This window comes from Poromitra crassiceps (assembly GCF_964638095.1).
Source record: "Poromitra crassiceps genome assembly, chromosome: 1".
NCBI classification, from domain to species: Eukaryota; Metazoa; Chordata; class Actinopteri; order Beryciformes; family Melamphaidae; genus Poromitra; species Poromitra crassiceps.
In genome coordinates, this window is record NC_139623.1 from 131,170,343 (window position 1) to 131,184,009 (window position 13,667).

Below are 13,667 nucleotides of genomic sequence, written 5' to 3' on the forward strand. Positions count from 1 at the left end.
TACGTGGAGGCTAAAAGCACCACGGTAAGAACTCTATCCCAGAGCTAAGCTATGTGGAGGCTAACAGCACCATGGTAAGAACTCTATCCCAGAGCTAAGCTATGTGGAGGCTAACAGCACCACGGTAAGAACTCTATCCCAGAGCTAAGCTACGTGGAGGCTAACAGCACCACGGTAAGAACTCTATCCCAGAGCTAAGCTATGTGGAGGCTAACAGCACCATGGTAATAACTCTATCCCAGAGCTAAGCTACGTGGAGGCTAACAGCACCACGGTAAGAACTCTATCCCAGAGCTAAGCTACGTGGAGGCTAACAGCACCACGGTAAGAACTCTATCCCAGAGCTAAGCTACGTGGAGGCTAACAGCATTATGGTAAGAACTCTATCCCAGAGCTAAGCTATGTGGAGGCTAACAGCACCATGGTAAGAACTCTATCCCAGAGCTAAGCTACGTGGAGGCTAACAGCACCACGGTAAGAACTCTATCCCAGAGCTAAGCTATGTGGAGGCTAACAGCACCACGGTAAGAACTCTATCCCAGAGCTAAGCTACGTGGAGGCTAACAGCACCACGGTAAGAACTCTATCCCAGAGCTAAGCTACGTGGAGGCTAACAGCACCATGGTAAGAACTCTATCCCAGAGCTAAGCTATGTGGAGGCTAACAGCACCATGGTAAGAACTCTATCCCAGAGCTAAGCTATGTGGAGGCTAACAGCACCATGCTGAGGCACCCCCGCCTCAGTGTCATACAGATCGATCTGTCTATCTAAAGTTTCTAAACTCATTTATTTGTTTTTCTTTTTTGCATATTTGTTTTCTTCTTCACCCTACAGCTCGACATCCACATTCTATTCGAGGGAGCTAAGGAATTTGAGCAGAAGATTAGTATGTGGGGCGTAAGTACAAGTATAACTCATGTCTCAGCATAGTACAGTGTGTCATATCTCTTGCATTATGCCAGTATACTTTATACAGTACATGAAGTAATACTGAAATTAGCATAATGTAATTTTCCTTTTATTAATGAAAACATATGTCATATTAGATACACAGTATATGTTAAAGGATAAGTACACCCAAAAATGGAAATTATATACTCACCCCCATGCTGATGGAAGGACGGGTGACATTTTTTAGTCCACACAACATTTGCGGAGTTTCACAGCGAAACACCGTTGCAGCATTCTCCTAAACAATTGAAATGAATGGTGACCAACTTTCTAACTAAAAAAAATTACCCTGTTTTTAGCTGAAATCTGCACTGTAGCTTAGAGCTCCCCATCAATCAACTTTATTTACATAGCACTGCACTTTAAACACACAAGACAGTTGATGCAAAGCGCTTTACAACACACCGAGTGGAAAAACAAAGCAAAAGCAAGAAACAAACGGGGGGGGGGGGGGAATCAGTGTTAAGAGAATATTGATAATAAAAATAACGATAATAATAATAACAGTAGAAGTAGAGGCACACATTCACATCGTCCCAAGTGACAACATAGGCCTACAGAGCCTTCAGTGATGTCAAATGACATCACTGGTCCACAACTTAACTCAAATCAACTCTCCAACTAAATTAATGACTGCTAAACTGTTTGCAGTTTTCTGATATACTGCTGATTTTGTAATGATAGAAAGCTGGTTGAAAATCAGCTGAGTGTTCCTTTAAGGAAATTCTCACTTTTAGAGACAGGCACTTAAAACAGCTTCTAAACAGCATGCTTATTTCTCTAGTATTGCTGTTATTCAGCCATGGTGAGGTCAAGGGCTTACGTCTTTTACTGTAGTTTTGAGCGGTGCAGCAGAGTCAAGCGTGACCAAAACAGTATTGTTGAAGAGTGAGACAAGTTCCTCTGTGCTCTTATGAGATGGTGGATCCTTGATACTGGTAGTGATGGGAGTCTTTCCATAGACTTCTGCAAACCTAGTGGTTTTTTAGGATGCAGGAGTGGAGAAGAGGCGGACGGACAGGAGAAGTGTGTGGCAAATCAAGGTCAAAAATGATTTCTCTATGATGAATTGAAAATCTTCTATCACGGGGTTGGAGAGAGGGAGAGACCTAAAAAGATAACTAAATCTAGGGTATGGCCTTTCCCATTCACATATTGTTGGAGACCAAAGGATTCAAGTAAATTGATGAAATCATGCGGCATGGCTTCAGGGGGACAGCACATGTGGATGTTGAAATTTCCACGAATGAGAATATTGTGGTATTTGGGAGCAATGTGGGAGAGGAGATCAGAGGATTCACTGATAAAATCAATATTGGGCTTAAGGGGTCTGTAAACTAGTAGTCAGAAGACTGGTGGGGTGCTATCTATTACGAAAGCCAGGGATTCAAAATATGTAACGGGGCTTGTGGAGATAACAGAGCACTTAAAGGGATAGTTCACTTTTTTAAAGTCTAGCTCTATTTGCTACTTACCAATGATGATGTTGATTGGTAAAGTTCTTTCTCAGCACACTCCATGCTGTCCCTCATAAGAGATCGGGAAAGTTTGGCAAAAATGAATGCAAGGTCAATGGGGTCACGCTCCTGTATGGACAAGCTGACTGAAGCTCACTGAAATGTCATCCACAGTGTGCACACACACACACACACACACACACACACACAGTGCACACAGAGTACATTTCAGTGAGCCTCAGTCAGCTTGTACATACAGGATCATGACCCCATTGACCTTGCATTCATTTTTGCCCAACCTTCCAGAGCTACTATGAGGGACAGGATGGATTGTGCTGAGAAATAACTAAGAAATTCTGTTTTTAAATCTTTCAAGCATAACCAGAATGACGCTAGTTTTACTCAATATAAGTCCCTTCGTAATGAAGCACAAAGGCTTATTAATAACGCAAAAAAATCGTATAAATGATTCGGTTACTTATAATTTATTTTAAAGAAAAGATAATCAAACATAAAAAGGATCCCAAAAAACGTTGGAAGACTCTCCAGAAGTTGAGCTATAGTAATGGTGTAAAAACCAGGGCCGTCAGGCTCAGCCTGGAGGTGAACGGCAAAGTTACCTCTGACTTAAAAGAGGTGGCTGACCATTTAAATTCCTACTTTACCACAGTAGCTAACAATCTAGTAGAGAAGCTCCCAGCTCACTCAGGGGTTTTCAATGAGGAGCAGGTGCAGCGACACTATTCAAATTTGGGGATCGCAGCTCAAGATAGCCTACAGTAGCATTCTGCACTGGCCAGACTGGGTGTCCAACTAGCTGCTAGCTTACGAAAGACAGTTGTTTTTTTAAGTATTGAGATAGCTGCTAGCTTCTGGCTGTCAAGTTGGCTGCCAAGATGCTCTAGCTAGCTAATAGACAGCACAGCAATATTGTCAACAATACATTTTAGCTCACTTAAATTCCATGCTGGGTAATGCAGCAAAAGCCTGTATGTTAGGTTGCGATGCTAACGTAATTGGAACTGCTAATAACGTTAGCATCATGAGCTAACTAGCGTTAGCGCACTACTTATCAAACCAGGCTTCTTCTTTTTTTAGCACAGTAGCTAATTAGTAGGCAGCCAGATCACTTGTCTGCTGCAGTTGAAAGTAGTTAGCTGTATCTTCCACATACAAACCATAGTCTGACACATTTAATCCCATTTGCATGACTCTTGTCAGGGCTTTGGCCAGCTATGAGCCGAGCTGCAGGGTCACATTATGACCACTGACCAGAGAGCCAACGCTACTGTAGCTCTGATGACTGCAGCGGCAGTCCTGAGCCCTGGGGGGACTCATTGGTCAGGGCTGATGTCAATCATTGCAGGGAGGCATTCCTACAAGGCCTGCATGCCTCCACTGTTGCGCAATCTTAGCTGTTTAGCCAATCATAGGTTAGCATGAAAAATACTGAAGCACATACACACACACATGACACACGGCATAAGACCCTGCGCAAGTGGTCCTGAGGTCCTCCAGAGACTGCCCTTTCCTTCCCTGGCCTGCCGGTGTCACCATTAAAGCATTTTCAATAATGGAATTTGTTCAAAGAGGAGAGAAAATATATTTTGGTTTATTTATTAAAAATATAGCAACTCTCCCTTTTCTTCTCAAAAAATAAGGGAGGGGGCTACTCCCTTAGCCTGACTCCACCAGACGGGGGCGGCATTGTTCCACAAATTCACAATCCACCTCAGTCTGGACCTGGCCTCAGATAGGCGTTCAAACCGGCCGCCAGCCAGGCGCACCAATCAGCGTGAGCTACGGGCGGGCTTTAGGCGAGACCGGGTGTGACGCAGGTGCCTGTGCGTTTGTAGTTCTTTCACTATTCAACATGGCGGCGGCTACCGAGGCTAGCTCCAGTGAGCTAGTCAAACATTCTATTCAAAACAATAAGCTAACATAAACGTTAAACACTTGATCTTACAGTGAGTACGAAACCGTAACTGTATTGCTGTAACGTTATCAACTATGAACGTTAGTAAACAAGACGTTGTAGAATTTGGGGAGATAGCCTTCAGACCGTTGCTAGGCTGGGATAACTTATTAGCAGCTGTAAGGCTAGTGAATGGCTAGCCGTTAGCCATTCACGCAAGTCACACAAACACAAAGCCCTTCTCACCACAGCCCAGTAAACATGCAATCTGTTAAACCATCATTTTTGTTCCAAATCGAAATAAATCATAACGTTAATCAAAATGCCACTGAAATATTAGCTAATCAACACAGAACTGCAAAGATCAGTGTGATGTATTGTCCCTTTACTGCTAGCTGAAGTGTATTCTGCTATGACTGGAATGTTGGCTGCTGTTTAATAAACCACGTTAACTCACGTTGGTGTCCGAGTGACATATTATGTTATACAGGCGAGATTAAAGATCTCAGGATACAATACAACAATCAGTTTATCTGATATTTTCCCCCGTATGACGCTTGCATAAATTATACTGTGAAGTGTGAATATCTGCATAGTCCTATATGTCTGATATTTTGGAGCTGTTATTCGAGAAATTGGTTTATCGATAGAACATACGATTAAATTAAGATTTTGCACTTGTACGGTACTTTAGATAAAGGGTAAACAAACGGCATGGGAGCCAATACTAGGAATACATCAACAAGGAACCATTCTTAAAGTTTGAGATTATATCCAAATACATGCTGCATGGTGTAACCTAAGGGTGTTTTCCCTCTTCTCTGTTGACGTCCTCTGGGCTCCAGGCAGCTCCCTTTCGCAGATTCATCTGACATCAACATCTTTATGAATTTACATCATCTTATCATTTTACCCAATCGTGCCCCAAGACCAGCAGATTATGTAACAACAACACCACACACGGTCTTTTCTCCGTTTAGTTTATTATCACAAAAGTAAGCAAATAACATTCTCCAGTCATGCGTAAATATCTACCATTCCACTGACAGATATGCTAAAATTCACCAGTTAAATAGTAGCGTTAAATCAGCGTTGCGTCTCCATGACGTGAGCCGTCCAGGGTGCGTGCCACTCGGTGTCATATCGTGTCATCAGTTCCCTGAAGAAACGAACAACGATATGTGTTAGTAATTAATCGCTGTTAAGGTTAACATTAATCATCAATCATCAGACGTAGCACCCCAACCTCCAAATGTTGCTATCGTTAGCGTAACATCAGTTAATCCAATCAGTTACATTTAACGTGCAAAATGGCCTACCTGCACTTCATCCTCAGTCAGACATCTGCAGTAATTCTTCTTTCTTTTGGCAAATTGAATAGTCAATGGTTGCACCCAATATTCACCTTACAAAAACAGCAAAAAATCTGCGACCTCCATGCTAACTATTTAGCAATTGTAGTCCTAGCTGTTCGTGTTTATCAAGCGCTGCTACGTCATGAAGGGAAGTCGATCTGATTGGTTGGCGTTGGCAAGCCCAGACGGTGACAGACAGACGGTCCATCCAATCACCTGCCTAGTAGCTTGAAAAAAGTGACCGCCCTCTTCAGCAATGTAGCTTGGCCGAATCCAGATGGATGTTGGTTGTGAAACAAATGTGAACGAACTTACATCCATCTGGCAGCGTCAGGTTACTCCTCCCTTGCCTCACTAGAAAAACCTCCTGTGAGATATATATATATATATATATATATATATATATATATACCGTAAATTCCGGACTATAAGCCGCGGCTTTTTTCCCGTTTTTTGGCCCCTGCGGCTTATATAACGGTGCGGCTTATCTATGGATTTTTTCAGAAAAAAAATTTCAAATACAAATAAAATCTCTCTTTTTTAGCACTCTTTCTACCTATAAATCCACTTCTGTTTTAATTTCCTCTGTTGCCCTCTTTTCACCACACCGCGGACACTGTGTGCACTGTCGAAATAAACAAAGGTGTTGTGTTATGTTGTTTTGTTGAAATGTTACGGTAATACGGTAAATGGGAGCTTCCTCAAACAGCCAACAATCCCCTCTGTGCGTGAACCCTTACATATGGTAATTACGGTAAGCAAAGTTCATCAGCCCGGAATCACAACAAGACGAGCAGTCTCTCTCTCACTTACCATGGGGAAGGTACGCAGAAATTCACACGAAGCAGCTTTCAAGCTGAAAGCAGTCGAACTCGCACTAAAAGAGGGAAACAGAGCAGCCGCGCGTAACCTGGGCATCGATGAGTCAATGGTGAGGCGTTGGACGGTGCAGCAGGAGGAACTGTCTCAGTGTAAGAAGACAAAAAAGTCCTTCAGAGGCCACAAAAGCAGATGGCCGGAACTTGAAGATTCCCTTGAGGACTGGGTGTTGACCCAGAGAGCAGACGGCCGAGGCGTTTCCACGGTGCAGATCCGACAGAAGGCCAAAACAGTCGCCACCGAGATGAAAATTGAACATTTCAGAGGTGGGCCATCTTGGTGCTTCCGATTCATGAGACGAAAGGGACTGTCCGTCCGGGGGAGAACTACTGAACAACTCCCTCCCGACTACCAGGAGAAAATCACAAACTTCGGCGAATTCACACAAAGGAAGATCACGGAATATTATAGGAGTGTGAAAACATCCACAATCACCAACGGGTTCCAAAACGCTGGACTGCTGCGGGATGAAGAGGATGACGCCGCCACAGCTAGCGCTGAGGGCCGTCAGAGGCTTCAGAGGCTGTTCGATGCCGACAGTGATGAAGAGGAGTTCGTTGGTTTTGAGTGACAATGAAGGAGAGAGGAGAGTGGTTGACGAAGCCACCCTGAACCTGTTCGTTTCCGACACTGAAGATGAGGACTTTGGTGGTTTCAGTACGCAGGAAGAAGAGGAAGACGAGGATTAGTGACTTGACTTCTCTGGTTACAGGTTTGCTGCACATATAGCCTATTGTTGTGTGATTTTGTCTGGGGATTAGTGACCTGACTTTTGTTTTGTTTTGTTGAAATGTTAATAAATGGGAGCTTCCCCAAACAGCGATCTCTTTCCCGACATTCCTCTCTGTGCACGAACCCTTTCATATGGTAATTAAACATCAAAACACCCGCGGCTTATAGACCGGTGCGGCTTATAGAAGAAAAAAATAGTCAATTTTGGTCCCGCGGCTTATAGACCGGTGCGTCTTATAGTCCGGAATTTACGGTATATATATATCGTAAAACTTCCAATAGGAGCCAAGTCTCCAATAACTGCAGGGGGTCCGAATCAATTTAGCATAATAATCGCCGGCCTCCCTTAACCGCTGGGGCGTTTATTAGAATAAATATGTTTTTTTCCCATTACGGTATGTTTTTGTGTTGACTGAATTCAGTCACTTACGGTAATGACATTGTTTTGGAGGAAGTCAGGCGGAAGTCTCTCCCGCTGTCCGACAGTTTTATATTTTATTTATACATGCCGTAACCGACATGTTTCAAGTATGCATACTGCATTGTTTAATGCTACGGATTCCTGTAGGCAACGTGCTGAGACGCTGGCTAACCAGGAGCGGTGGGCAACTTACGCTAACGTAGCGTAATGTTACAGTTGTGCCTTGTAAAAGTGCATTCCTCTCAGCGGAACAGCGATCATAAATGCAGTATGGATTATACCCATTATACTGGACATGTATTGGAAACTTGGCGTCTACCTATTTGGTAAGTCTGCTTATTTTGTCTAGTGGTGCAGTGCTGTTTGGTTACCGTTAGCTTGGTAGCTACGTTACTAACGTTGCTATGACTTCTTTCCACACAAACACAAACAACTGAATGTGTGAGCGGTAGGATAATGTTACTTGTTTAAAATATGGTATGGCTGTTTGGCAGAGGGAGAAGAGGAGAGCAATGAACTGATACCGTAACGTAGTTGGATGATGATGAGGAAGGCTATAGCTATCAGTTGATTCTGTTCATTCCAGTCCGTTGTACAATACTAGGCATGTTCAAAACTGCCTGTACCTACCTTCTTGTGTGTACTAAGTACCATCTCACTGGGTTAAACTGCCTGTACCTAGCCTCTTGTGGTGTACTAAGTACTATCTCACTGGTTTAAATAAGCAATTTGATACTTTCCGTTTTTGCTGAGCAGGAATTCTGTGCAAAAAATAATAATCGCCTGGGTCAATTTCGTGCAATAAAGAAATAACCGCCTGACTCCAATAGCCGCCTGGTCTCCTTTAACCGCCTGGGGTCTGAGTCAATTTAGCATAATAAACACCTGGGCCCTTATTTGAAGTTTTACGGTATATATATATATATATATATATATATATATATATTATATTAATATAATTAATATATATATATATAATATATAATTATAATATATTAAATATTATAATTTTATTTGCCATTACTGTTGAACCAGAACCCCCTTTAACAGGACTGCCCCTCTTTCGTCCTGATCGCTTTGAAGGCAGCATAGGCCGTGAAGGCAGCCAGGATCCCACTAACGTTACTGTACTTCTTGACAAGATACACAACCTCTGATTGGCTTGCCCTGATATTCTTACCCTAACCTTAACCAATCCTAGTCAAGTCTTTACTGTTTATTTGTCGGATAAAACAAAACCCAGAAGAACCCAGATTTGTTTGCAACAAAAATATAACATTGAATGTATTGGGTGTCAACTATTATAAACTCAATTGAGAGGCATATTTTTGCTGGCATTGTGCTTTTTTGTAGGCTATTATATTTTATTTCATATAGCCTATTACACAGTTAATGTAGTTCGTTGTTTGTTTTTTTACAAAGTAGTTTGAACTACCGTACTTTTTCTCTGTAGCTTGTAGTTTCCTAAACTACATTTCTCCCAGGGTAACTTTTTTGGTCCGAGTTTTCAATATAAAACTGGGTGAAATGATTTCTGTGGGTGTATTAGTACGCACATTTTAACAATACCGTGATAATACTGATAACCGTGATAATTTTGGTCACTATAATCGTGATATGAAATTTTCATATCATTTCATCTCTAGTCACCAAACCACTTGAGTTGTTGAGGAGAATGCTGCAACTCTGTTTCCCTGGAAAACTCCATGAATGTTTTGTGGACTAAAAAACTTCACCCGCCCATCCATCGGCATGGGGGTGAGTAGATATAATAGATATATATATATATATATATATATATGCTATATATATAATAGATATATATAGCATGGGGGTGAGTAGATATAATAGATATATATAGCATGGGGGTGAGTAGATGGGAAAAAGGCCAGCACTCTAGAATGTCCTTTTAGAGTTTAATGTACAAGCAGACACAACGAACGCATTTCAGCTAACAGCCTTCATCAGCGTTCACAACGCTGATGTTAGCTGAAACACGTTTGTTGTGTCTGCTTGTACATTAAACTCTAAAAGGACATTCTAGAGTGCTGGCCTTTTTCCCTTTTCAATATTTAGCCTTGGCCCTGCACCTAAGCTGAACTTTACTTTTGAGTGTGCTCGCTATTGTTGTTTTTGGTGAGTAGATAGGCTAATGTCTGAATTTTCATTTTTAGGTCAACTTATCTTTTAAAGCTACAGTAGGGAACTTTGCACATTAGCAGCTTTGTTTTGATAGTGTGTCTCATATTTTGCTCTTTCGTTTTGATTCGTGTCATCCTGTGGGCAGAGAAGAGTCCATATGATTTGGCCGGACATGGGCAAAATACGGCCCCAGTGCCGGAACCGGCCTGTGGACCATCTCAATCCGGCCCGCAACGTCCTCAAAGGACTCAAATGCAATGTGTTTCATCAGTGACCTATGCAGCAGTGCATGTCAGATAATTGGCAAGATGTAGGCTCATTTAAAACTTGATCATGCGTTTAAAGGGATAGGCCATTTTGAGAGATTCGCCTATTTGCCATATTGCCCATACATAAACAAGATAAACAATGCCTTTACCGCTCTGCACGCTCCGTACAGTGAGGTACAGCCATCCAGTTAATTAGATTAGCAAATTAATGGGAGTTACCGGTACACCATCAATACGAAGAACAAGCCAGCACACAAGATGTCCTTTTTCCTCATTTAATTTACCTCAGTCCGGGGTACAGCACAAACAAGTTTCGGCGCTAGGCCTTCATCAGTGTAGTACAATACAAGGCGGAAATGACGTATATGTAGCATCAAACCGGAAATACAATCACTCATGCAAGGTCAAAGGACACTAGCAGTCAATTCGGGTAAATATACACCATACACAGACGGGGTGCAGTATAGAAAAATAGAAATAGAGAAAATTTGAAAATAGTAAATAACAAACCTCATTAATACTCACAAAGCAATGGTGTTCGAGATACGAGGTGCAAAACACACCAAGGTCAGAAAACACACCAGGAATAAATAGAAAACAATTCAAAGCTATCAAAAAGACAATAGTAAATGAATTAAAAAGACCGTGGGCATGAAATCACAAATTACAGAAAACATCCTAGTAGCAGTTCTTCATTCAGACCTCTAGGGTGTTCTGTTTGAAGGGTGTGGATCCAAAAGGCTTCCCTTTGCAATAGAGCTCGATCCCTGTCTCCACCTCTCTTAAGAGGATCGACTACTTCAATACCTTGGAACCTAAGGGAACACACATCATGACCAGCTGCATCAAAATGCATCGCTACAGAGGATTTGACATCCTTATTCCTGATATTACTATTATGCTCCGTTATACGGGTCTTAAGTTCTCTGGTCATCTTACCTATATAAATATAAAACAGGCCACAAGGGCACTTCAATAGATACACAACAAATTTAGTTTTACAGGAGATCCTATTTTTAATAGAATATATTTTCCCCGAGTGGGGATGACAAAAGGATTCACCTTTAATCATGGCGTTGCAGTTGACACAGTTCAAACATGGAAAATTACCATTCGGTACATTGGACAAAAAATGTGTCTGGCCTGTAAAAGAGTCCGCCCTGACTACACGGTCCCTGATATTCCTCGCACGTTTTAAAGCAAACAGAGGAGGCTTAGAAAAGATGTGTCCCACTTGGGGGTCGCTCGGAAAGTTCGGTTTGTTTTTATGCCTCCGCCGACGATAGACTGTGAACTGAGCGGACAATGCCGGTAAGGCATGGTGTATCTTGGTTATGTTGGGGGGATGTGGCAAATGAGCTAAACTTCCAAAAAAGTGGTGTATCCCTTTAAACATCCACTTAGACTCAAGGATGATCTGATTAGATTTTGGTGGTCAAAGGTCAAGGTCACTGTGACCTCTCAAACACCATTTTCAAGCTTGTTAACGCGATATCTCAGGAATGCCTTGACGGAATTTCATCAAATTTGTCTCAAACATCGACTTGGACTCAACCATGAGCTGATTAGATTTTGGTGGTCAAAGGTCAAGGTCACTGTGACCTCTCGAACGCCATTTTCAAGCTTGTTAACGCGATATCTCAGGAATGCCTTGATGGAATTTCATCAGATTTGTCTCAAACATCGACTTGGACTCAAGGATGAACTGATTACATTTTGGTGGTCAAACTTCAAGGTCACTATGACCTCGTGAACGCCATTCGCAAGTTCGTTAACGCAATATCTCAAGAACGGCTTGGTAGAATTTCTTCTGATTTGGCTCAGACATCGACTTCGACGCAAGGATGAACTGATTCCATTTTGGTTGTCAAAGGTCAAGCTCTCGAATGCCATTTTCAAGCTTGTTAACGTGATATCTCAGGAATGTCTCGATGGAATTTCTTTGAATTTGCCTCAAACGTCCACTTGGACTCAAGGACATTTTGGTGGTCAAAGTTCAAGGTCACTGTGACCTCACACACCCAATTTTCAAGCTCTGTAACGCAACATCTCACGAGCGCCTTGACGGAATTTCTTCCAATTTGCCTCAAATGGCGATTTGGACTGTAGAATGAACTAATGGCGGAGGCATAAGTCCGCGTTGCGGTCGTTCTAGTTTAATCAAGGACCCAGGCCATCTGGCAAATAGCCTATTGCAGGGGTTTTCAAAGTGTGGCAGAGTGAGCCTTCCCTGAGAGAACATGTAGACAGTCGTGCTGTATGTTGCACTCAGGCATAAAAATGAGTTGCAAAAATATTGTAAGCATCTTTATCTTTATTTTTAAAGATTTTAAAACTTCTTTATGCTTCTTGTTTTCGAACACTGTGCACCATGCATGCACTGCTTTTTATAGCTGTCTCACCCATTGTGCGTAAATCCTTATGTGCGCTCTCAGCAATATCTGCGCACCATAGCGCTGCTTTTAATATCAATGTCTCAACACTCTGCATAAATCCATTACATGTGCAATAATCGAATCAAATATTTTGCTCAGTCAACCCCTACTTTAATGGGAACAATGAGTCTGCCTCTTTGATGAGCATAGACGAGTGCTTAGGTCTCAATATGACGCTGGAATTTACATGGTCTCACTGTCATTTGCTACCACCTCTTTGCAGAGCACACACAGGGGAGCATCCTCAGGACCAGACGATGTAAATCCAACCGATAAATAATCTGCGTCATACTTCCTCAGTTTTCTGCTCGCACAAGACACTGTCTCCTCTCTCACTGTAGGTAGTGAATACGTTGCATTTTGCTCCACCACGGTACGCATAGCTGAAGTTAGCTACCAGAGCAGCAGCAGCATCTTCTTGTTCTTCTACTTCTCAGATTTTTGGCCAGCGCACGCAGTGGCGCAGGCCCTATAACAGGGTTTTTCCACCCTATTTGCAAGCCCATTTCAGAATCAGAATCAGATATCATTTATTCACCATTATGCTATGTAACATATAGGAACTTGTTTTGGCATTAAAGTGCATTAATCTTTTTTCACATAAGAGGGACGAGTGCAAAACAAGACAGATACAGTGGAACAACAGGACAAAGAAAGTGCAATATCTGGGCAGTGCAAGCTTGGATTAGAGTTCAGGCCCGAGGCAGCTCCCCTTAGGTGGGGGGGGGGGGGGAGCAGGGGGATACCTGACTGATTTACGAGACGTGCTGCTGAGGGGAAAAAGCTGAGTCTGTGGCGGTTTTTCAGAGTCACTGGCAGGCGTAGCCGCCTACCGTGGGGAAGCATGGTGAAGAGGTCGTGACCCGGGTGGGATGGGTCAGCCATAATCTTTCTGGCCCTCTTCAAGGCCCTGGTGTCATGTAGGGACTCGAGAGAGGGGAGGGGGCAGCCGATCACCTTCTCCGCTGATCGTATCACCCGCTGCAGCTTGGTCTTGTCCTTGACCGTAGCCGCAGGGAACCAGGTGATGATGGAGAAGGTGAGGATGGACTCAATGATGGAGGTGTAAAACTGAGTCAGCATAGTCCTCAGCAGCCGGAACTTCTTTAG

The 13,667-nt window shown here is 42.7% G+C and overlaps 1 protein-coding gene across 1 annotated transcript in view; it reads left to right on the top strand.

Moving 5' to 3' along the window:
• Window positions 1-13,667, top strand: part of chordc1b (cysteine and histidine-rich domain (CHORD) containing 1b) — a gene marked incomplete at its 5' end in the record, with an annotated part of 61,638 nt that overhangs the window by 44,482 nt on the left and 3,489 nt on the right. Inside the window, one exon of the mRNA XM_083638995.1 lies at window positions 836-898. Within this exon, the coding sequence (XP_083495121.1) occupies window positions 836-898 (63 nt within the window). The remainder of the gene's footprint in view (window positions 1-835; window positions 899-13,667) is intronic.